We start from the raw sequence: 24,245 nt of genomic DNA, 5'->3' as shown, positions 1-24,245 counted from the left end.
ACGCAAGAACAATGGCAATGGGTTTCTGATCCTACTGCACGCACTGGCTTTGTGGGAGCCTAGGCAGTTTGGATGCTCAACTTACTAGACCTGGATGGAGGTGGGGGTTCCTTGGACTTCCCACAGGACAGGGAACCCTGATTGCTTTTCGGGCTGGGGGGGGACTTAATTGGGGGAGGGGAGGGATATGGGAGGCGGTGGCGGGGAAGAGACAGAAATCTATAATAAATAAATAAATAAATAAAAATAAAAGACTCTCTTCTACAGAGTTAAGAGCACTTTCGGCACACGCTCTCTTATGTATCTGGCTTTACCCTCAGTCCCTTTTTTCTTCCTTGCATAGTAAAGCAATTTTTACTCATTTGTGTGGGATATCCAAAGGGGGAAAAAAGAGGAGGAAGAGAGACAAAGATATTTTAACTTGATAATAAAAAAACAAATAAGAGGAACAAAAACAAGCAATTAAGGAAGAAACGTTCCCTTTCCAGACAAGAATTTCCTTATGAAACATTTTTTTTCCACACAATCAATACCTTATTATATTTGGTTTTCAAAGATCTTAGTTTTTGTATGAAGTTTTATAAATGTGCACTAAAGCTCAAGATTCAAGCCATCATCGGTGCCGTGATATAAACATGGGGGTCACTTGGAAGGAGATTTGAGTTGGCTTGATCCGAACAGCTGTTCTTTATGGATTTTGTCAAATCACGTGGCTTCATCAGCAAACACGGCGTTTCTTTCTTTCTGTGGACTTTTGACCTTTGATGATCATCAATTAAAGATCAAGGCACATGACCCATCATCATTGATCTGGGACTTATTAGAGAAAGAAAATAAATCAAGAAGGGAAAAGCAAGGTCCACGTGAACAAAAAGCGTTGTGCAGAGAAGGGCTGGGCAGGTGCTTGGTGGGACTTAAGTAGCAGAAAAACGACTGAGACAGCTCAGTTGCTAGGTGTTTTAGGCAACAACATCACTACAAAGTTACATTAATAAAGAGCGGAAAGGTGGAATTATAAGCTTCTTTTCCTTAAGGTTTTCAAAACCAAATCTTTTTCTTGATAGAATTTTCTAGACATCTTCTGGGGTGATTCTCTAAGTCATCACACTGATATACTTAAGTGGCGCCTATGAATACTGTTTCAGGCTTAAGTATCAATTCTAATCAGAACCCAACTTTTATAAGACAGATCCAAAGACACACACTTAATAAAGACTCCCCTCTTCACACAAAATAAAAATGAATGTAATACATGCAAAATTATGAGGGAATAGCTAGCTTACTTAAAACTTACCTTTGGAATCACGTCTCCTATCTCAGACAATATAAAATTAGGTTTTGGGCACTACATAGCCAAAATTTTAAAGTTGCTCACAATTTGTTGAAGCTACATTTGATTATAGTTCTGTGAAAAATGTTAACTTCATATCTTTTCTTTATGACTAGAAGGTTTATGCCAATATTTAGATGATATTATCTCTTGAGGCATAAAAGCACAGTCCCAGAGCCTATGTTTAAAATTGAACGACTGATCTTGTCACTGTGTACTCAAAGGTATTTAATTGATTTTATTCCACATCTGAGGTCAGCTCAGCTCTCCTTAGTCTTCCACTCAAGAGCTTCTGTACTCTAGCCCAGTGGGAATGGTGCACAACTTTAATCCCAACACTTGGGAGATAGAGGCAGGAAGATCTCAGTGAGTCTGAAGCCAGCCTGATCTACAGAGCTAGTTAGTTCTAAGACAGCCAAGGCAGTTACACAGAGAAACCCTGTTTCAAAAAACAAACAAGCAAACAAAAAAAAGAGCCTCTATAATCTATATTTCCATCCTGGTTTCTTTTTATTATTAATTGCTCTTTTTGAAGTCAGGATTTTAAAATACATTATATGATATTGAAACTGGATACTCTTAGCAAAAATGAAACTCAGATCTCCAAACAGAGACAGTGATTCTCTCTGAAAGGTTAACTTTCTGAGCCAGGATGGGTGCTCTAATATGTCCAACACCATTTCTTTAATGTGCTTTAATCTTTGGATGCTAGATCATAAGAATATTCATGTGATGTCGAGTTTTTCTTCTCTTCATTGGTCAAGACTCAACTCAATACTATCATCCCTTTTGAAACATCTCAGAGTACTCTTTTGAGCATTTCTTCCCTCCCCCCCCATCTATAAAGGGAGATGCTACCGAATCAAAATGTAAAGACAACCGAGACATAATGTTTCACCATACAGTTAAAACCTGAGTCCCAGAGCGCAGAGATGGTGGTTATGAGTACAGCGTGGGACTGCATCCCCCACCTGTGTGATTTCAGGTAAATTCATGTGCTTTCCTCTGCTCCCTTTAACATTTATGTGGAGGGAATGGGCTGATGAATGGCACCCTTCCCAGCCACTGTACTCTAGCAGAGGAACATCAGACTCTTTGACTTCATGACAGAGATGTTCTCATTTTTATAAGAAAGAAGTCAAATAAAAATTTATATATTAAATTTTCAGAAGGCAAATAGTGTATTGAAACATTATCATAACTGTCTTTAAATTTTTTTTAGTAGTATAACCCTGACTCCATCTTGAGCTCCAGGTTAACTCAGAACTCCCTGTGCTTAGATTTTTCATCACTGTCTATGGATCCTGGGTTTACCTAGAGCCAGTGTAACGTCTGGTCCAGGAGAGAAGGCCGCATTCATACTCTCCTCAGATGATTTTGCATTTTTCTGGGTGTCCTAAAGCAGAAGGAAGGAAGAAGAAAGGTTTAAATAAACCACACTCTAAAGGGAGAAGGATATCTCTAATAATCAGGGCTCTTTACCAGAATGGAATTAACAAGTACGTGAACACCTGCTCTGGAGGGATTGTGCACACTTGAGCCAAGTTGGCAATGGGTTTGTTACAGCTCTTGGAAGCTCCATCATTCCAAGTTTCTGAAAAAATTTATTTGCTCCCACAATGGCAATTTTTGCTAATGAGTGTTTGGTCTGTACTGTTATCTCTGCATCAATCCTTGGCTCAGTTCCTTCTTACAAAAATAAAAATAAATGTCGTTTCTGAAGATGTTTCAAATTTATTACGCTGTGACCTTTTATTTTCTCACTAAATTTTAAACTGAAAATACAAAACAATATAAACTATCCATTGGATCGCAGAATATAAAAGTAAGTGACTTGAAATAAAAGACAACAGATGATAGAGAAGGGAGGAACCAAGTGTTGACTTTTTAATGAATTAAGTTTTCAAAACCAAAGAAAGGTGGTTTGAAGCTATCATGTACAAAATGCACCCGTGTTCAGGTTCTGTGCTCTGAAAAATCATTTATATCAGTGGTTCTCAACCTTCCTAGTGCTTCAACCCTTTAATGCAGTTCCTCCTGTCATAGCGACTCCCAACCATAAATTATTTTGTTGTACTTCATAGCTATAATTTTGATAGTTATGAATCATAACGTAAATATTGGATTTGCAGGATATCTGATATGTGACCCACATGAAAGGGTTATTTGGCCTCCTCCCAAGGGGTCACGACACACAGGTTGAGAACCGCTAAATAATACCATCCCTAACTGTTGAAAATGTTCTTTCCAGGGGTAACTTTCTGGTCACCTGACATGAGGCAGCTAAACCCTTCTGGCTCTAAGGCTAGTGCATATACACAGACATTCCCAGTTTTGAAAGGTTTCTGTGAGCAAAGAAAGGATATAGTGAAGAGATGAGCAAACTGGATTAAGTATGGATAAGAGATCATGCCAACCATGTCTGCAGATGAATGTGCTGTCATAGTTATCACTTCAAAACAGTTATCTTAAAGGTCTTTAGCAACTGGAATGGTAGACTCATTGAAAGGGACAGAGAATTAACTGGAGCTTGGACTTTCATATTATGAAGCAGAGAGAAGCATTTCAGATTGAAATGAGTTTTAAATATATCTGAAACACTTGTATTAGTCAGGGTTCTCAATAGGAACAGAACCGAAAGAAAGAATTAAGATGTAAGATTGGCTTGCACACATATCACCATAGAACCTTCATCTGGCGATGGATGGAGATAGAGACAGAGACCCACACTGGAGTACTGGACTGAGCTCCCAAAGTCCCAATGAGGAACAGAAGGAGGGAGAAGATGAGCAAGGAAGTCAGGACCAAGAGGGTTGCACCCACCCACGGAGACAGTGGGGCTGATCTATTGGGAGCTCACCAAGGCCAGCTGGACTGTGACTGAAAAAGCAGGGGATAAAACCGGACTCTCTGAGTATGGCGGACAATGAGGGCTGCTGAGAAGCCAAGGACAATGGCACTTTGTTTTGATCCTACTTCATGTTCTGGCTTTGTGGGAGCCTAGCCAGTTTGGATGTTCACCCTCCTAGACCAGGATGGAGGGGGGAGGACTTTGGACTTTCCACAGGGCAGGGAAGCCTGACTGCTCTTCAGACTTGAGGGGGGGGAGAGGAGTGGGGGGAGAGGGAGAGGAGTGGAGGGACGGGGAGAGGATTGGGGGGGGGAGAAGTGGGAGGCTGGGATGAGGCGGAAATTTTTTTTTCTCAATAAAAAAAAAAAAGATTGGCTTGCACAGTAGGTCTTGAATAGCCCCGAAATGAACAACTATGTGCTGGAATTGGCTATAAACATGGTGCTTGCTCTGTCAACAAGGTTTAATGCCTTAGTAGTTCCAATCTGCTGTAGGAAACCATACAGCCAATAGCCTTTAAGTTAACCACCCACCTCTAGTTATGCCATTGTAAAGCATGCATCCGGCCTCTTTTCTGCCTGAGGGATTCGGTTTTTGTTCTCTGTTCCAGCAGAGGATTCTGATTTGTGAGTCTACCCCTAAATAAATAACCGTCTATTATTCTCAATTCTGAGCTAGTGTGGGATTTCTTTGAAGCGTCTTTCTTCACTAATCTAGTGCTGAAGGCCAGGAGGATTCTTGAGAGCCACTGGCCTTCACTCCACCGTGGAAGGTCAAAGAAGCTGACTTCATATGCAAGCAAAGGGTGACAGTCACAGCAGCAGCAGCAGCAGCAGCAGCAGCAGCAGCAGCAGCAGCAGCAGCAGCAGCAGCAGCAGCAGCAGCAACAATGACAGCAGCGACAGACACTCCCTGGCAAGGATAAAGATGTTCTTTTTCCTTGAACCACATCTGGTAGCATCTAGAAGACAAGTCCTCCCCACTAATCAATCTCTTCTGGAAATGCTCTTGTAGACCCACACCGAGGCAGGTCTCCTGGTTGGTTCCAGATCCAATCAAACTGGCAAACAAGATGAACCCTGCTACCCCTCGTTTTCTTGACTTGCATTTTGAAATCTCTAATCCAGGACATTGTAGTTTTAAAAATTTTCATAATTTCTATTTTATTTTTAAACTGCCATCACCTCCTGTCTTCTTTTTCTCCCTGCCCCTTATTCTTTGGCCATCTTTGTGTTTTTAAGGATTTTACTTTTTGGTAAATTCATTAAGTACCTTTCATGTTATTCTATAATAGCTATGTCTTTGGCAATAAATCCCTTTACTTTTTCCAATGCGCCGACCGTCTCTTACAACCCCACATTCTCTGTGTGTCCTGTAATTTTGTCTGTCATTGTGCCTCAGGGGTGGTGGTGGCCTGTGACAGTGACTATTAAACTTTTTTTTTTTTTACATTTCTGAAACCACTAAAATGTTCTCCATTTTCAGACCGCCTTTGCAAGCTGATACTTTGGCTTAGTATCGTGTGTGTGTGTGTGAGTGTGTGTGTGTGTGTGTGTGTGTGTGTGTGTGTGTGTGTGCCAAGGCTCAAGGCAGGGCCAGGTAATCCAGCTTGGGGAACAGGTTACCAGAAACCAGCTAAGTGCCAGGGAGAAGTCCTGCCCTCACTGTTAGAAGTCTAACTAAGAGACCAAGCTACATGATTGTCACAGACATGCAGAGGGCCAAGGTCAGTCCCATGCAGGCTCCCTGACTGCTGGTCCAGCATCCGTGAGCTCCAGGGAGGTCAGGTCAGCTATCTCTGTGGGTTCCCCCATCGTGAACTCCTTCGCTGGTACAATCCCTCCTCCCTTTCTTCTGCAAGAATGCTCAGCACAGTGCTTGTCTCTGGATCTCTGCCTCCATCAGTTACTGGCTAGAGTGTCTCTGATGGCAATTGGGCAAGTCACCAGTCTGCTAACAGTAGATGGCCAATTCGGGCACCCTCTCCACCACTGCTAGGAGTCTTAGTTGGGGTCATTCTTTCCACTTTACGTTTGAAATGTCTGCCACTGAACCCAGAGTTGTTCACTTGGCAAGGCTAGCTGGCCAGCAGCTGAGGGCTCACCTCTCTTTGCCTCTCTAGTGCTGGGAAGATAGGTGTCTGCTACACACACAGCTTTTTACGTTGGAGCTGAGGAATCCAAACTCAGGTCCTCACAGAAAGCTCGTTACTGACGGATCCATATCTCCAGGCATTGATTAACTATTTCTACAAGTCTATGGGTAATGAATATTTCATTCTACATTCTTGCAAGGTATAGGGCTGGTATACTTTAATATTTTGTTGCTTTTGTTATTTGTTTGTTTCAACCATGACTCTTTTTAAAAAAATTATTTATTCATTTATTTTACATTCCAACTGCAGTTTCTCTTCCCTCTTCTCCTCCCACTCCCTCCCCCACTTCCCCTCAGCCCCCCTTCCACTCCTCCTGTTTCTGTCCAGAAAGGGCAGGCCTCCCACCACTATCAACAAAGCATGACACATCAAGTTGTGACAGGACTAAGCACCTCCCCTTGTATTAAGTTTGTGAAAAGCAACCCACTATGGGAAATAGGGTCCCAAAAGCTAACCAAAGCATTAGAGAGAGCACCTGTTCCCACGGTTAGGAGTAGACCGAGCTACACAACTGTCCCATATACGTAGAGGGCCCAGGTCGATCGTAAACATGTTTCCTGTCAACCATAATTCATGATGAGGTACCTTGTCTCCAATTCTGCAGATTTTGTTTTACTGGGCAGTCAGTGGCTGTTATAAAGAAGATACACGGGAAGATGGAGTCTGATAGATTTGTGTTTGACCTTTACCACGATCTGAACATTTGGTGTCTTCTTCCACAAATGGTTATGTTGAAATTCTTACTCCCACTGTTGGAAACCCAACGGACTGCAACCTTCATATTTCATTCATTTTAAGCAGTCCAATATGGGTTACTTTGCTATTGGGGTGCCATCCAACTAGTACGGTCTTGTCTCTCTTATCATCTGTGGTGTTTTAAAGCAGTCCCTTGAGGTTTCTAAGCCCAAGTTTTTATCAACTATGATGAGTAAAATGTCATCTTTCTCTACACACCGTTGCAAAGTTTAAATAGAAAAACTCCCCCCAAGACGCTAATGGTGTGTGGAAAAGGCAAAGAGATTCCATCTCACCAGCTCCTTCAATTACCAGCGCCCAACCAGTTCCTTCCATTTTTTAATTACCTCGTTTTCCCAGGTTACACCTTCTGTTTATGGCATCTGTTTCTCTTATCTCTCTGCCACACGAAAGGGATGCATGAGGTTGAAATGCAACATCAAATCAAAGAGGAGACAGTTAATCATGTTTGTGATTGGTCTTCTTTCTGAACCACTTGAGGACTTAGTATCAGGTGGGTGCATTCGTGAAGATGACACCTGTATACATTCCCAGGACATCCTAGATTATGGGTCACATGTGCACCACGTGCTCAGCTCTCCTACAGGAGCAGAGGGTAACCAGAATAAGTCCTGGGGACACTCCTCAGAGCCATCCACAAAGAAGGACAGAGATGAGGATTCTCCCCAATTTACCAGGCAGCAAATGACTTCTTACCATGAGGAGGGGGAAAGGAGATGAGGCCGTACAGTTACTCCAGTGCCATCCTTGGCAAGCAGTAGAGGAAATATCAGGAAAGGACAGAGAGCCTCCTCTAATGGCAACTCCAGTTGCCAAAAGCAAAACTTGCCTTGAGTGGGAAGGAGAAGGCAAAGGACAGCAAGTGCTGACATGTCTGTGTGGGAGTCATCACGGGGAGCCTGGGACTGTAGGGGGATGCACTGCAGAGCTCTGAATGCCAGCCTAGTGAGTCAGGGATTCAGGGAAGAGAGATAGCAGGAAACTGTGTACCTAAAGCTGTGATAGACAGCTAAGATTTGTGTGCAATCTGGGGGGTGGCAAAGCTATCAATTCAGGAAAGAAATCAGTAAAATGGTGCAATAATTTTTTTTTTTAAGAAAGAAGAGCAAACTAACAATAGAAACCAAGAACACAAAAAACACAAGGAAAGTCTTCTGGCTAAAGTGTGTATGTGCTTGCGTGTATGGGTATGTGTAAGAGACACAATGTTAAAATTTTGAAGAGAAAGAAAATGAATGGGAATTTAGCACAAACTGGGAAGAAAAACACTTAAGTGGATTTTTCTCTTAGCCTATAAATAGGGATATGACTTATTTGTTCATTCTGAAAATAGTCATTAATTAATTTACTGTTGACAACAGATGCCAGAAATGGAACTCGTAGAGACGGTAGCCAGTGCCTCCCACATTCTACATCCTTTCCCTCACACTGAAGCTGTCATCAGTTTGTAAAAACATCATTACTTTACACGCCAGGAGGAAAGGAGAGGATGGCAGTAGATCTGAAGCCAGGTAAGAGTTGCTGTCAGACCATTATACATTTCCAGTCTCACAAATGCTGAAATCTGGGGGAAAATATACATCTTAAAATTTAGGAAATACAACATTTAATTTCTAAGTAGCAGTTTTCAGAAACTGAAATGATGATATTTCTTTTTTGATTCTTTCTGTTTGTTTATTTTAGGACTTAAGTTTCCTGAAGTCAGGGCATCTTATTCACATTACAGTCTCTGTCTAGAACAGAACAGAACTCTAACAGGGCTTATTACATGATAGTAGTTGATTAGTGTACAGGAGGTGATGAAGGAGGGCCTGAGACAAATCTTATATTTATTTGATGTCCACCTACTCCAAGGAGGCATTCTTCCAAAATTAGCCTTCCTGTCACTGACAACACTAATTCAGGATTCCTGATTGCAGGGGCCAGATCTCCTTAAGTTTTTCTGTTTTGTTTTGCTTTAATTAGTCCAACTCAAAACAAATCCACTTAGGCATTTTAGTCTTAAAAGTCCAAAGTACCCCCATCATGTCTGTCAGGCAAAAATCTCGTTCGTTGCTTAGCTTACACTTTCATTATATCTGTAGCTATATTATAGCATTAGTGACTACTGTGGCCATTGTTCACCACTGAAGTGTCCCCGAAAGGTGCATATTACTGATAGCATTTCTTAGTAATCACCAATTAATCACAAATTAATATAAAAATGTTATTTTTTAAACATGTGTTAAAGTTAGGTCACTGCTTCATCTGATGAGCCTCCAAATGGCTTATATTCAGACACATGTTTACAAAAATCATGTACTATTAAATCCCACTGCTATCCACAGCAGGCTGAAAAATCTCAGTGAAACGTGGGCAGACATGCAGGTCAGAGGCCCGGTGAGAGGCAGCTGACCCTGTCTGCATTTCAGGTGTAGGTACTCACTGAATGTGAGGTGGGTGGAAGCGAAGGATCCACAGTTTGTTTTAGTCTCCCTTTCTTTATGAGATTAATGGAAACAGAGAAAGGCCTTGTAAGACATTAGTCCTGGGGAGACACAAGCAATTCTCTATTCACCTCACAGAACTTGACGACAGATAGAAGTATAGATGCTACCAAAGTCCAACTTGGTGAACCAATGAGTTTTCTTGGGGTTACTTACAGGAACATGCGTGAGCAGGAGCAGAAATGACTCAAAGACAGCTGGATTACAGAAGCCCGTAACCTGGAGCACATTGCGTGGCCTGCGGGCAGCTCAGAGGACTGGAGACTGTTTGACTGTCTCTACTTCTTTCAGGCAGCTGAATATGGAATACAAGCTGAATACCTTGTCTGAATACAGATCATATAGTCTTGGCAAAAGGGGACTAGTTGAATGTGGTTGGTTTCAGGGACTTCTTGAAGCTTTGTGTCCTAAAGAGCTTTCCTTCAGGATGGGATGTTTCAACTTAGGAAAAATTGCTATACAACAGATCCAGGTCTACAGGCTGTCATTTCCCAGGGCATGTCTGTCTTACTTTGGCATTCTAAAAAGATTGACTCTGGGATAAATGGATTTGTTTTGAGTTGGACTAATTAAAGCAAAACAAAACAAAAAAACTTAAGGAGATCTGGCATCTGCCATCAGGAATCCTGAGTTAGTGTTGCCAACAGAATCCCTCTGCCTTTGTGGAACATGGCAAATAACAGCTAATACATATCTATAGTTATATCTGTATTTATATAGATACATAGGACAGGTTTTGGAAAATTCTCTGACATCTAGTTGTTTCTTTAAGCCCAAGACCCAACCAGTGAAGATATAATCACTTGAAGATAGAGTCCTAATTTGTCATAATCTCATGTCTATTCAGATAGCCACATATGAATAGCAAGTATTTTGCAGGGTGATAAGAAACATAGTTGATACTTATGCTATTAAAATTTTTTATTTATTTATTTTTTTGTTGAAAAAATTTCTGCTTCTTCCCCGCCTCCCATATCCCTCCCCCCCTACTCCTCTCCCTCTCCCCCCCCACTCCATTCCCCCTCCCTCTCGAGTATTTATAATACTGTTGTTATTTCTACTGATCCTTGAAATTTCCATTGTGCTATAACATAATACCACACGCATCCAGATTTATATTGATTCATGCTCCTAGATTGGATAGCAGATCATGAATCACCCCAGTGTTAAAACATCCACTTTCTTTTACTGGATTGTTATTAACTAGTTTTGAAAAATGAAAGATCACTGGACTTCTCTAAACCCCCCCCCCATATGTGAGTATAAGATGATAGCCAGGGACTGCCAAGGTAGTTCAGATGGTTAAATGTTCACTATACAGACTTGAGGACCTGTCTTCCATCGCCACACCCATATAAAGAGGTTTGGCAAGCACTTGAACCTCATCTCTGGGAATGCTGAAATAGAAGGATCCCTGTGGCTAATTGGTGAGTTCCTGGTTCCTGCGAGAGATACTGTTCTTGCTATTTAAAATGGAATAGAAACACACACACAGAGACACACAAAACCACCGCCACCACCACCAATAACCCAAGGTGGTAACTACTAAGGAACACCTGAAGTTAATTTCCCTCCTTAGCATGCACATGTACACGTGTGCCTGCATGCACAAAAACGTGTACCCCTCCACCAACACACACACACTCACACACACACACACACACACACACACACACACACACACACACACATTGAGCCAATCTCTAGGGCTGTTGTGATGGTTAAGTTAGATAGTTCTCATATGCTTCACCAATAGCGCCTGGAAGGTGATGGTTACACAATCATATGTGCGCTGCTCGCTGCTACAGCTCTTCATTTATTTGAGTCTCATCCAGCCCCATAAACGAGGAAGAACAGGTTATTCTCATCTTGTATTAAGGGAACAGATCAAGATCATTCTCCAAGTTCTTGGGCCTTGCCTGCTTGGTGTCAGAACCCACATCTTTTGGAAGAGGATCTTTAAGACCGTTTGGCACTCAAGTGTGGGATTACATAGTCCTACTGGATCTCATATTCCTCACTAGGGAAGTTTCTAAGGTCCCTTGCAGTGATTTTTTTGTTGTTGTTCATTTTGTTTTGCTTGTTTTTGTAGCTACCCTTTAGTGTCAAGTACAATGAGGACTTTATGTCACTTCTCACAACTGGGAAACCACTGAGGGTGCCAGACACCCTCAGAAGAGAGTTCATGGTGACCAGACAACTAACGGTCATCCATTCTTTGTGGAATATTTCTGGCATATATATTCATAGTATTGCCATCATCACAATTTATTATTTATTGAGTGCCATCCCTTTGGGAGGGACTGTGCAGAACACACACCAGACAGCGCCTCCATCCAACAAACAGAAATGGAACGCAGATGGTCATGATTCATGAGATAATGATAAAGTTCCTCAGGTTGTGCAAGCGCGTTCTGTAATGAGATCACCATTGGAGGCTCGGAGCAAAGAAGCTTTCTCTCTCTCTCTCTCTCTCTCTCTCTCTCTCTCTCTCTCTCTCTGTTTTTCAAGACAATGTTTCTCTGTGTAGTCTTGGCTCTCCTGGAACTCACTCTGTAGATCAGGCTGGCCTTGAGTTCACAGAGATCCGCCTGTCTCTACCTCACATGTGCAGGGATTAAAGGCATGCGCCACCACTGCCCGGCTAAAGAAGTTTTCTTATGAGAGGAAGGGAACAATGTCATCAGGCACCAAAGGACCAAAATATGCTTTCGGGTCGAAGGTGCATGACGAAGGGCAGCAAGAAAGAGAAGGACAAGGTGAAGCTTGGAGGAGAGAAAGGGAGCATTCCATCTGTTTTCAGAAAAGAGGAGAGCGAAGAGAACAGAATGAGGGCAAGTGATGCTGTCCAGAACTGAGACTTTGCGACTGCATCCCAATGCCATGTGCTGTTTGTCCTGGGACAGACTGAGAGAACATGCCCTCCCTTGTTAAGAGAAGCGGCTCCACACTGCTGCTGGGTTTAGGAGCGGAAAATTATATCACATCTGTACTGGTTTTTAATCTCTTGTTTGGTTTTGTTTACTCAAGAAAATGAAAAGGATGTGCTATTGTTATATAGCGATGCCAGAAAAAAAAAGTTTCACCAGAGACTTCAGAAATGTTTTTGGGATCGTGCCCGTCTCTTGTGGTTTCACTTTCCTCCATTTGCTTTCCTCCTGCCCTTTTACTTTCCTTTCCCCCTGAAGCACGGCTCTGTGCTGATGGATTAATATCATGCAACGGAAGGCTATGTGGCGACAGTTCAGCCGAGGAGGCAAGCCAACCTCCAAAGATCAAGTGATGGGGAAGGGGTCTAAGAATGGATGGACCAATCTTCAGAACCCTCTAAAAGAAGTACATAATTAATGAATCTTCAAATTCATAGCTGGACCTGATAGATGGGGATGAATACTTTCCCATCTGGGAATAATTAAGAGCAATTTATAAACTCCTCACGGGAAAGAATGATGTCTTCACCTTTCTTAGCCAATCCCCTGGGCACCACAGAATATGGTTCATCCACCGAGTCTTTGATTATTTATTAAGTACTAGATGCTCTGGTAAGGTACCAAAAAAGACACACACACACACATGCACACATGAAAAGGGCGTGTTTCCCTTCATGGAACTTAAACTTTGGAGAAAATGACTAAGCAAGGTACAATGTAGTACCAAATAAGATAAATCCAAAGACATGGGGATAGATTAGTGGAAGGCATGTGCCATTCGGCACTCCAAAGAACTCCATTCAAACTGAATTAAATACAAATGGGAGTTTATTGGCTTTCTTGATGGCAAAGGAAAAGGTATTACTAGATACAGACTGAATAGTCTACCAGGAGTTGCTCTCCATAATTTTGGGTCTGTCTTCCACTTTTATCTGCTTTGAACTATTTTTTTTGTTAATTTTCTTTATTCTTTGTGTATTTCATACAATGAGTTTTGATCTCTCCACCAGAAGCTCCCTCTTCCACAATGTTCCATTAGTCCTCTCTCTCTCTCTTTCTCTCTCTCTCTCTCTCTCTCTCTCTCTCTCTCTCTCTCTCTCTGTGTGTGTGTGTGTGTGTGTGTGTGTGTGTGCAAACATGCGTGAGCACATATGAGTGTGTTTCTATGTTTTGGCAAAGGTAACCATCTATATCTGCAAGTCTGTAGGCGACCACCTGAGGAACATTAGTAGTGAGATTTTCCAATGAAAATCAAGATTATATGAGCAAGAGGGTGGGAGTTCTAGGTACAAAAAGGGAACAAAGCTATGAAGATGCCTCAAACAATTGGTAGGAATGTATGTTGGGACATTTGCAAAGCCAGAAGGATGCTGGCTTTCAGAGATGAAGATGAGGCCTAAGAGACAAGCATTTGCACTACACAGAACCTACTCACTTGGGCATGCCAAACTGCACATTAGAGAGTTGAGACCTCCTTAACGATGCCACCAGCACACTACAGAAGAAAATACATTTTGGTGAGTGGTTATCATATCTCAACACAATAAGGAACGCATTTGATGTGAAAATTTTTGGAATGATTCATGGTGGAGGTGGTAGCCCTGGTGATAAGAGCAGTGAGGTATCCCTGCTTCCCTGTGTTCACATTCATCCTGCAAAGGCAGTGGTCCAGGGGGAATCCAGGAGAGTCTGTAAAGTCATTAACCAGGGTATTAGCACTGCCCCTTCACACTTCGGGACAGCAGGGAAAGGCAGATCACTGACCTTGTTTATTTAGCAGTAGCATCCGCCTATCACAATATAATCGTAGTATTTTATGATATGCTAGTTCCGTGGTGTTTAAAATCGTAGATGTTTAAAACCTTGAAGGGAAATTGACCTCCTTCCTAGAAAAAGTGAGGGAAAGTAACTTTCATAAGCATCACGTGAAGGAGAAAAACAAGCAAGCAAGCAAAGAAACAAGCAAATCAAATCATCCTTAGGAGAAAAAATATCTATAGGAGATTTCTTTGGAAGATTGTTTTCATTACTTACTATGAGAAAAGGCTGATTACAAAACATCTGGATAGAAGACATGTATAATCATCATGATAAAATACATTCAGATTTCTTCAGAGTTTCATGTTGAATTTCAAAGAAATAAATTTTTGTTGAGGTGAAAGAGCAGGGCAATGAAGCAGGACAGCAGGACGATTCACTAAGACACTTGTCATAAAAACAGGCTTGTACCTGAGAAGTGTGGATAAGGTGGGGACTGCTTGCTTTCTGATTTTACACCTACTCTGACACACGGGGAAAAGATGATTGCGAAGGAGTCATGCTAGCTTTAAATGACTTTGTTCTACACCAGCGAACAGTTCTCCCCCGCCACATAGCAAAGGCAGGACCATAAATTACGTGCTACTTGATCGCTCTTTGAACTGCCTAGCCATAATTCACTGAGATGAAGCAGAGAAAAACAGATCCATGCCTTGTTGATCAGAAGGCTTTTGTATGGTTATCAGTCCAATTTCACAATGTGCTTTCTAGTGAAAAGACATACCGCCACGATAATTTGTCTCTCTGATTATTTCTTGGCATCAGCAGAGACTTTTGTTTTCTCAAAAACAATTCAATCGGTCACTTAAAAAAAAAAAACATCAAAACTAGGTCCTAATATAATGCTGGGATGAGAAATAATTTTACACATCTGGATTCTTTTCTCCCAATAAGCTCTATTTTCATAGAATTTCCTAAAAGAATGAGAGTTGCCTTCAAGTACGGTTTGGTAATAAACATACCTATCTTTATGTATTTGAAAAATAATTAAGGATGGAGGGGCGATAAAGTAGTATCATTCATAATCCACAAACACTTACTAAATGCATGTTACATGAAGATGCCATAGTGAGGGTCACTAAACTTGATATCTATTCAAATATGATTCCCATAGTCAGTTATTTGTTAACTGAGTGACCTACCATATTCTGAGAAGTTATCGAGTGTTAGATCATAGAACAGACAGGCCTAATCTAGTCTGGGAGACCCAGGAAGACTTCATGGGAAAAGTACTAGTCAAACAAAACTGAAAGATGAAGGGAAGCCAAAAAAGACACAGGGGAAGTTCAGATAGGTGGAACAGTGTATGCAGAGGTCGGGGCACGTGAGACAAAAAGAGCAGAGACTAAGGGAAGCAGACTCCAGGTCCCTGTCCTTCTGCACCTGGTTGTCAGTCAAATGTCTGCTCTCAGAGAGCCCAGAGACTGGTCTAACTTCCCAAGGGCTGTTCCAAGGTGCTGGTTTGACTATGGAACGTTGCTAGAAGAAGTATGTTGCTGGGGGCAGGCTTTAAGGATTTACAGCCCCATACCAAATCCAGCTTACCCTTTCTGTTTCCTATATATGGATGGATACGTGATCTCTCAGCCTCCTGTTGAAATTCTTCCACTGCCACTAAGGACTCTCCCTCCGAACCATAAATCCAATGGTCTTCCTCCTGTACATCACCTATCATTATAACATTTCATCACAGCAACAGAAGAGTCACCAGTGAAATACCTCTCTGGCTCTGTCTTCTCTCATCTCTCCTATTTTCCTTCATTGCACTTAGTTCTACTGGATACTGTATTAGATATTCCATGTTCGTTGGTCTCATTGAGAACATGGTTGGTGTTCTTTTTGCATATTTGTCTGAAACATAGAAAGTTTGGGAGCCATTGCAGATACGCAATAAATATCATTACAGTAAAGGAGGTGAGGTACAACGTGAGGCTGGGGCTTTGTAGACCCTCTGAAGGAGTTTGGACATTGCTATATAGTTCTTGTCCTGAAAGTTAGGGTCCCTAAAGGCTCCTGTGTTAAGGGTTTGGTCACTAGTCTGTGACAGTGTGGTTGGGAGGTCAAGGCTCCTTTCAAAGGTGAGAACTAATATGAGAAAGTTAGGCCAAGGGAACCCAGCTCTTGAGGGGGAGACAGAAGCCCAGACACTTCCTTTTTCTCCATCCCAGCTGCCAGAAAGTAAGAAATTTGCTTCACACAGTCCCTGCTGGGATATGCTTACTCACCCCAGATCAGAGTGCCAGAATACACAACCTTGGATTGGAAGCTCTAAAACTGTCAAAACAAGCCTTATTGTTTCTGAGTTAATTGTCTCAGACAGTTTCTTACAGTTATAGAAGGCTGACTAAAATATAAAACCCTTTGAAGATGTGCATGACTTTAAGAGGGAGCTGAAAGAAACTTGGTTTCTATTTCTAAATTTTCCAATAAAATGTGAACTTGAATGTTTTCTTGACCTCAGAAATAAGTTTACTGGGCCTTCCAATTATGAATGCATTTTAATTGTTTGGGTAACCATTTAGAATTTCTCTTGTGAAATTAAGAATGATTCTTCCAAATGAACCAGATACTGTATAATTTTTAATTTAAAATTTGTTAAGTGGTGCCTGATCTTTAGGATAAAACGTTATTTTAAAACAGCTAAAATGTTATTATTGCCAAACATATACTTTTTATGCTTTTATACATTAAGCCTTGAAAGTCTTAGGTTATTTATAAAGGCGGTGAGTCAAATAGAGTATCTATTATAACAGAGTAAAATAAGCAATTGGAACTAAAAGAAAATAGAGTCCCAGCAGGGACTGCGTGAAGCAACTGGGTCACAGCTTGGCATAACATTTTTCAAAATTATTTTATGCATCACTAAGTTTCTAAAGATATTCAACGGTGTTTTATGAAACTCTATGTCCAGGTAAGCCTCAAAAGGATAGATCAAATGAAACAATGGATTTCTGGAGCCTCTAATTTGCTAGAGAATTCTGTTAATCCCAGGAAAGGCACCGAATCTAACATCTCCCATTTGTTTTTCTCACGTAGCACCTGTTCTGTAGAATGCAGTTTAGGAATCATGGATGATTTGGGACACACAAGCTGTAGCTCATGGAATGCTAGCAGGACTGATTACATGGCTGTGGACTTTCTATGGTCCATGATGCCTAGGAGGATTCCCATTCTAGTCTTGATGGCTCTGCTGTCCCCAGTTTGTGTTTTTGTAAATGAAATGGGATGGAACTGTGGAGCAAGCACAGGAGCAGAGGATTCATGCTGAACAACAACAAGCACCCAAGAGTCTGTATGCTGTGATTACCGTTAATGAATAAAGAAACTGCTTTGGACCTAAAGCAGGGTAGAGCTTAGCTAGGTAGGGAAAACTAAAGTGAATGCTGGGAGAAAGAAGGGCTGGGTCAGAGAAAAGCCATAAAGCCTCCAGGAGACAGACGATGAGAACTTTAGCTAGTAAGCCACAGCCTCGTGGCGATACACAGATTACTAGAAATGGGTTAAACTAAGATATAAGAGTTAGCTAGTAAGAAGTTAGCGCTAATGGGCCAAACAGTGATTTAATTGATACAGTTTCTGTGTGACTATTTGGGGGCTGAGCATCTGGGAACCAACAAATGACAAACTTATTGAGTAAATGATTACCAAATAAAAGTGGATACAGGGCTTGGAATATCACTTTGAGGTAAAGCAATTGCCTGGGAACTGTGAGATCCTGGGTTGGTTTTTAGAACCACATACACACACACACACACACACACGTACATGCACACACACAAAGTGTATTCAGAATAGTCTAGTGAAGCATTGTAGGAAATTTAGATTTATTCAAATTTTAGACTCTCTATTTATAACTGTTGCAACATTACAAAGCAAATTATATATTAATATTGGCTTAGAAATAGAAACTTACTCTCCATGCTTGGCTTAGGTTCCGGCGACATGGCTAAACGCACCAAGAAGGTCAGGATCGTCGGGAAATATGGGACCCTCTATGGTGCCTCCCTCCGGAAAATGGTGAAGAAAATTGAAATCAGCCAGCACGCCAAGTACACGTGGTTCTTCTGTGGCAAGGCCAAGATGAAGAGACGAGCCGTCGGCATCTGGCACTGTGGCTCCTGCATGAAAACAGTGGCCGGTGGGGCCTGGACCTACAACATGACTTCTGCCATCACAGTGAAGTCTGCCATCAGAAGATTGAAGGAACTGAAAGACCAGTAAAAGTGCTACCATTTGATACCCAAGCCTACTCAATAGTGCACAGCCAACTAAATAAATGGGTTAATTTACAAAAAAAAAAAATAGAAACTTAATTTAATGATCAGTAGGCTTTGGAAAACAACATTGTTCTTTGCATTTTGCTTGGAATTCACCAAATTATTACAAGAAATGAAAAACTTTAATTTCTTATTATTGAAGACACTGATTGACTCTGTAAAGATACTTTGAATTACGTGAAAACTGCGAATCCATTCTGATTTTGTTTACAAACCTCTGCCAGCTCCAAGAAGTATAAGGGCAAATGGTAGAATACCATTGCACACACACACACACACACACACACACACACACACACACACTGACACCAGTATGTAACCCTAGACGTTCACAACCCATACAGTTGAGAATTTAAGTTTTCCTGGAAAGTTGTTCACAAATGTGCTTGGCTGTGGATGCATTAAAATTTGCTTTTTGAAATTATTTAATCTGAAATTTGCCTCAGTGTTACCATGGACTGTACAAAGGGCAATTTCAGCCAATCAAGGCGTTACGCTAACAAAATATCGATTTTACTATATATTATAAAACTGTGAGGGGCTGGAGTAATGGCTCAGAGGGTAAGAGCACCTCCTGCTCTTCTCATCCAGAGGTCTTCAGTTCAATTCCCAGTAACCACATGGTGGCTCACAGCCATCTGTAATGAGATCTGGTGCCCTCTTCTGGCATGCAGAAGAACATCATACATAATTAATAAATATTAAATAGTAAACAAAATACTAAAACTGTGACGCAAAGATGATTATAAGTTTCAGCTGTATGTTGTGATTCAGTTTTACCCTTATAAAAGCATTCCTATATTTTAAAGGTAGAATTTTGTATTTTTGTGCATTTAACTGTACTTTGTGCCATCTCTTGGAAAATAGAATCTCACATTTTCATTTTCACTCATTCAGTCAGAATATGCAGCCAGACCCCCTTACTAGATTCAGTCCGGTGAAGGTAAGTGATCCAGGTACCTGCCACATGCCTGGATATTCGGGGTGTTTCATAGGACGACTCCTGTGGGTACATAAATACATCATTTGTTTTAATTTTGGGCTCTACAGCAAAAAGTACATTTTCCAGTTGGCAAATTTTAAAATTCTTCCCACCTGTATGGCTGGCTAAGAAGCCAGGAGTGACACAGCGATCGTAGGAAGCATAAAGATTTTACACGTGCAACACGGTTGACAATCCTCATTATAGATTTCTCTAAGAGTTAGAAAATTCAGTTGATTCTTTACAGTGTAGAAGTCTTCTGCATGCCACCGAATGTTCCCTAAGTGTGTGGGGGGGTCATTGTTGTTAGGACTGGGGTGCTTCCATGATCACTTTTAGCTGGAGCTTGAGAATAAGTGAGATGATTAGGGTATATTCCTTTTGTATGTGAGGATTGTGTGTATGTGTGTGCGTGCATGTGTGTGTGTAAGTGTGTGTGTGTGTGTATGTGTGATTGTGTGTGTCTGTGTATATATGTGTGTGTGAGTGTATGTGTGTGATTGTGTGTGTATGTGTGTGACTATGTATGTGATTGTGTGTGTGTCTGTCTGTATGTGTGTGATTGTGTGTGTGTATGTGTGTGATTGTGTGTGTGTATGTGTGTGATTGTGTGTATGTGTGTGATTGTGTATGTGATTGTGTATGTGATTGTGTGTGTGTGTAAGTGTGTGTGTGTAGGTATGTGTGATTGTGTGTGTGTGTGTATATGTGTGTGTGAGTGTATGTGTGTGATTGTGTGTGTATGTGTGTGACTATGTATGTGATTGTGTGTGTGTCTGTATGTATGTGTGTGATTGTGTGTGAATGTGTGTGATTGTGTATGTGATTGTGTGTGTGTGTGTGGTATTGTGTTGGAGACGATATATTCTTCCACCTGGGTGCTAGCTGATCTCGCTGACCTGAGTAGTCTAGTTGGAGCGTATAGGACAGCACCAAAGCCTAAAAGCTCTACTACAATAAGCTCAATGGATCAAGTATGATAATAAAGGACAATTTCAGCTTCATCTGAGAAATAGTAGTGATTGAAAAAAAAGTAAGACAAGCTCTTTGAAAAGACCAAATCCAGTTAATTCTTTCTACAAAGCAGGTCTTCTACTTTTTTTTTCCTGTTTCTTTGAAAAGTTACACAGGTGATGTCTCTCATTATTTAAACTGCCTGACTTTCCAAGGGCTACATAAGCCGAGCAAACTATATCAGAAGCCTGATTAGTTTCAGAGACAATTTGTGAATGGTTGTGTTCCGATTTGTCATGCTCCACAGAGAGCCATCCTTATGCATGTTTATGGGACATTTTTCTCTAAAGCAGAGACTCTTAGGTGGTGAGGGAGTGGAAGAGAGAGCCTGAGCTGGCAGTGATTGTTAATAGAGGATGATTAAAGAGAGGGGATGAGCCCGCTGCCTCTCTCAGTCACCCTGGCTTCCCAGCTTTCTAACCAATGAGACCCACATTAGGTTTGCAGCAAAATAAAAAATCTTTGACGATCTTCACAGCAGTTGAAAGTATACCCATAAAACTCTATGTGTCTCTAACAACTTTAATTTTACATATCACCCCCCCCAAGGATGTTGCTTTAAGAATGGAGCAATTGGGAGAGACCCTCATCAGTTAAGGGCACTGGCTGCTCTTCCAGTGGACCCATGCTCAATTTCCAGCACCCACACAGTGGTTCACAACAGTGTGTAATTCCAGTTCCAGGGAATATGATACCCTCTTCTGGATTCAGTAGGTACCAGACAAACACACTGTGTATAGATGTGCATGCAGGCAAAACATTCATACACATAAGATAGAAACAAACACATCTTTTCAAAAAATCGTGGAAAGATTGGATTCAGATTGATGGAGGAAGGTCATTGGTTAAAAAAAATAAAGAAACTGCTTGGCTGGCCCTCATAGGTTAGAACACAGGTGGGTGGAGAAAACAGAACAGAATACTGGGAGGAAGAGGAAGTGAGCTCAGACTCCACAGCTCTCCTCTCAGGGGCAGACGCCTCAGAGAGACGCCATGCTCCCAGCTCCCGGGAAGATGCACTCAATGAAGCTCTGACCCAGGATGGACGTAGGCTAGAATCTTCCCGGTAAGACCGGTGCTACACAGATGTTTAGAAATGGGCTAAATTAATATGTGAGAATTAGCCTAGAAGAGGCTAGATATAAATGGGCCAAGCAGTGTTTAAATGAATACAGTTTGTGTGTTGTTATTTTGGGCATAAGCTAGCCGGTGGAGGGAGCTGGGTGGCGGAATGCAGCCCCACAGCTCCCACTGCATCAGATCAGTGTCACGCTGGAACATTTCCTTGATGGAATAAATTTGTTTCCATTTTTGCAGACATTTATTGAGATAATAGGCAAGAAAACAAATTATTCTGGTGACCTTTAGAAACGTGAAACATTCCTTTCCATTACGACTCTTTTCCTTAATGTCGACAGCCCTAGAGGAACATTTACCCGGAGCTTGAGCTACAACACTCTTACTTTGTGGCGTTAAAGGGAGGGTTCCATCAGCAGCAGTACCCACTGATTCTCCTAATTTCATCCTCATCCCTTCCCATCGAGGGATTAAATCCTTACAGCATCCCACTAAGGGTATAGTTTTCAATCTGGTTATTTTAGGGATGTGCCCATCCATCCTGACATTTTTGTGATGGCTTGTTGAACTTGTTTACTAATATACAGAGTCTTTGCATAGTTGAAATGTACGGAGGCCTTTCTGGAATACTGTTGTAAGTAGATAAACACGGTGTTGAATCTGTATGTAAATGGCGAAGGGTTGATGTAACAATCCTCATTTTCTCCTGGAAGAAAATGGACCTCAGAGTAGAACATTTAGAAAAGCCAGGTTGTTGGTGGGAAGAAAGTGGCTGCACCAGGCCTTTTAGTCCAGGCTTTCCGGGCACTTAAATATGGGTTTCTCCTATTGTAGAACATCACGTTTCTGTTTACTCAATGGCTTTGTTGAGCTCATCGAGCTGTAGTTTGCAAGAAGAGATTTTCAAACCTAGTCGGCTTCATTTGTTTTGTCTGAAATTTTGCTGACCTAACAGATTTATTTATAAGATTGGTTTATTTTGCGGCTTTACCTAGAATGTGAAGCCTCAGTCGAGCAAATGGCTTCAAGTTCCCAGGAAGAAAATCACACTGCATTCTGAGAGTCAGTGCACACTGGGGGAAATTCCAGCCATCAGCTGTGTGAATACTGGGAAAGCCATTTCCCATGTATTCCCCCAATGACGTTCCCTTCTTTATCCTGATTACATTTGATTTGATCTGACATCGCCGTCGAGCTGCACAGCTTAGAAGCCAATATCCTATTTGACAGATTCACCTGGATGCTTGATATGGCATTTTATAATCAAGAGAAGACTTTTCCTTCCAAAGTTTATTTTCATTTATTCTCCGTATTCCAGTAAATGACACAGCTGTCTAGCGGAAAACAAGGTGTCCCTTCTTCTTTTCACCTCCCACAGGATATGTATTATTGTTCCTCCTTTTTTGCTTTCAAAAATAATCCAAACTTTCCCATCTCTCTCCATCACTGTATGGCCAAGCTGTCATGGCTGGTCTTATCTCCTACCTGGGATCTCACCTTAGCCTCCCAAATGGTCACATTTTTTTTCCTCCTACCTCTTAACACCCATGCTGCAGAAGTCAACTAGAATGAGTTTCTTCAGATGTAAATCAGATCTTCTGATATTTTATTTACAACTTAAATGCCTCCCTCTCTGACATCTCATTATACTCTCCCCTTAGTTTCATAGAGTTTGGCTCTCCTGGCTATATCTGAGTGTTTTTTGAAAATGCCAAGTACATTCTTGCTTTGCCTTAACTGAGGTGTTATCTAGCTGTGTGGTTAGAGTGGCTTGGACATCCCTCTATTTTGCACTCATTTGTTTGACTATAGTGTTACCACAGTGACTTTCACATTAATATTCATCTCATTTTACCAGAAAGTAGATTGACAAGAAGAAATATGTGTCCCTTAGATCTTCCCCCCATGGTGAAAGGAGCCTTCACATTTTAGTCTTTTGAAGTCTTCCTCTGTTCTTCAGCTATCACCAGGCTCTTCTTAGAGTGCTGTCGTCAGCAAAAGAGGATGGTTCTGGAAGCTGAGGACTGCTTCCCACCCAATATTTAAATAAAATGATGGTTCAGAGGACTGGCCGTTTGTGTCTAGTGTGGGTGTCATGGCACAAAGCCCTTTCCTGAGACTTTGTTTAGGGAGCAGAAACTTTGTCAGGCCAGTGCTGGTGGCTGTCTCTGACAAACCTGCTTTCCTGTGTCTCCCTTAGGTGCTATTTGGGGAGAAACCTTTGACATTCCAGATTCCACCCTAGAAACCACTTCCCAGAGAGCTCACTCTGCACTCCTACTATGTGCTAGTTGCATTCCAGACATGGGATTCAAGAGATACCAAAGAAGCAAGGAAGAAGGAAATAAGAGGAAGGTCCAGCCAGAGACAGGATGTAAGAGGGTATGTATCGAGGAAATGTTACAGAGAAAGGATGTTGACTAAGGAAAGGAAAGAGCTAAGACAAGACGCATGGTTCAGTTAACAGATTCGGTGGTTAGGATTGCATCCTCTGAGAAACTGTGGCTTGTAACCTGAATGACAAAGCAGGAACTTTATGAATATTTGAGACAAGAATACTGAAGGAAGA

The 24,245-nt window shown here is 41.5% G+C and overlaps 1 protein-coding gene across 1 annotated transcript; it reads left to right on the top strand.

Annotated features, from left to right (window-relative positions):
• Positions 1-18,255: 18,255 nt before the first annotated feature.
• LOC142838818 (large ribosomal subunit protein eL43-like) lies at positions 18,256-18,610 on the top strand. The gene has a single exon (XM_075954470.1). It carries the CDS (start codon positions 18,269-18,271, stop codon positions 18,545-18,547), a length of 279 nt encoding a protein of 92 aa, XP_075810585.1. The 5' UTR covers positions 18,256-18,268; the 3' UTR covers positions 18,548-18,610.
• The last annotated feature ends 5,635 nt before the right edge of the window (positions 18,611-24,245 follow it).

The sequence above is a fragment of the Microtus pennsylvanicus genome, chromosome 20, assembly GCF_037038515.1.
Source record: "Microtus pennsylvanicus isolate mMicPen1 chromosome 20, mMicPen1.hap1, whole genome shotgun sequence".
Lineage (NCBI taxonomy): Eukaryota > Metazoa > Chordata > Mammalia > Rodentia > Cricetidae > Microtus > Microtus pennsylvanicus.
The sequence above is the reverse complement of the archived record's forward strand: the minus strand, read 5'-3'. Positions and strand labels throughout refer to the sequence as shown.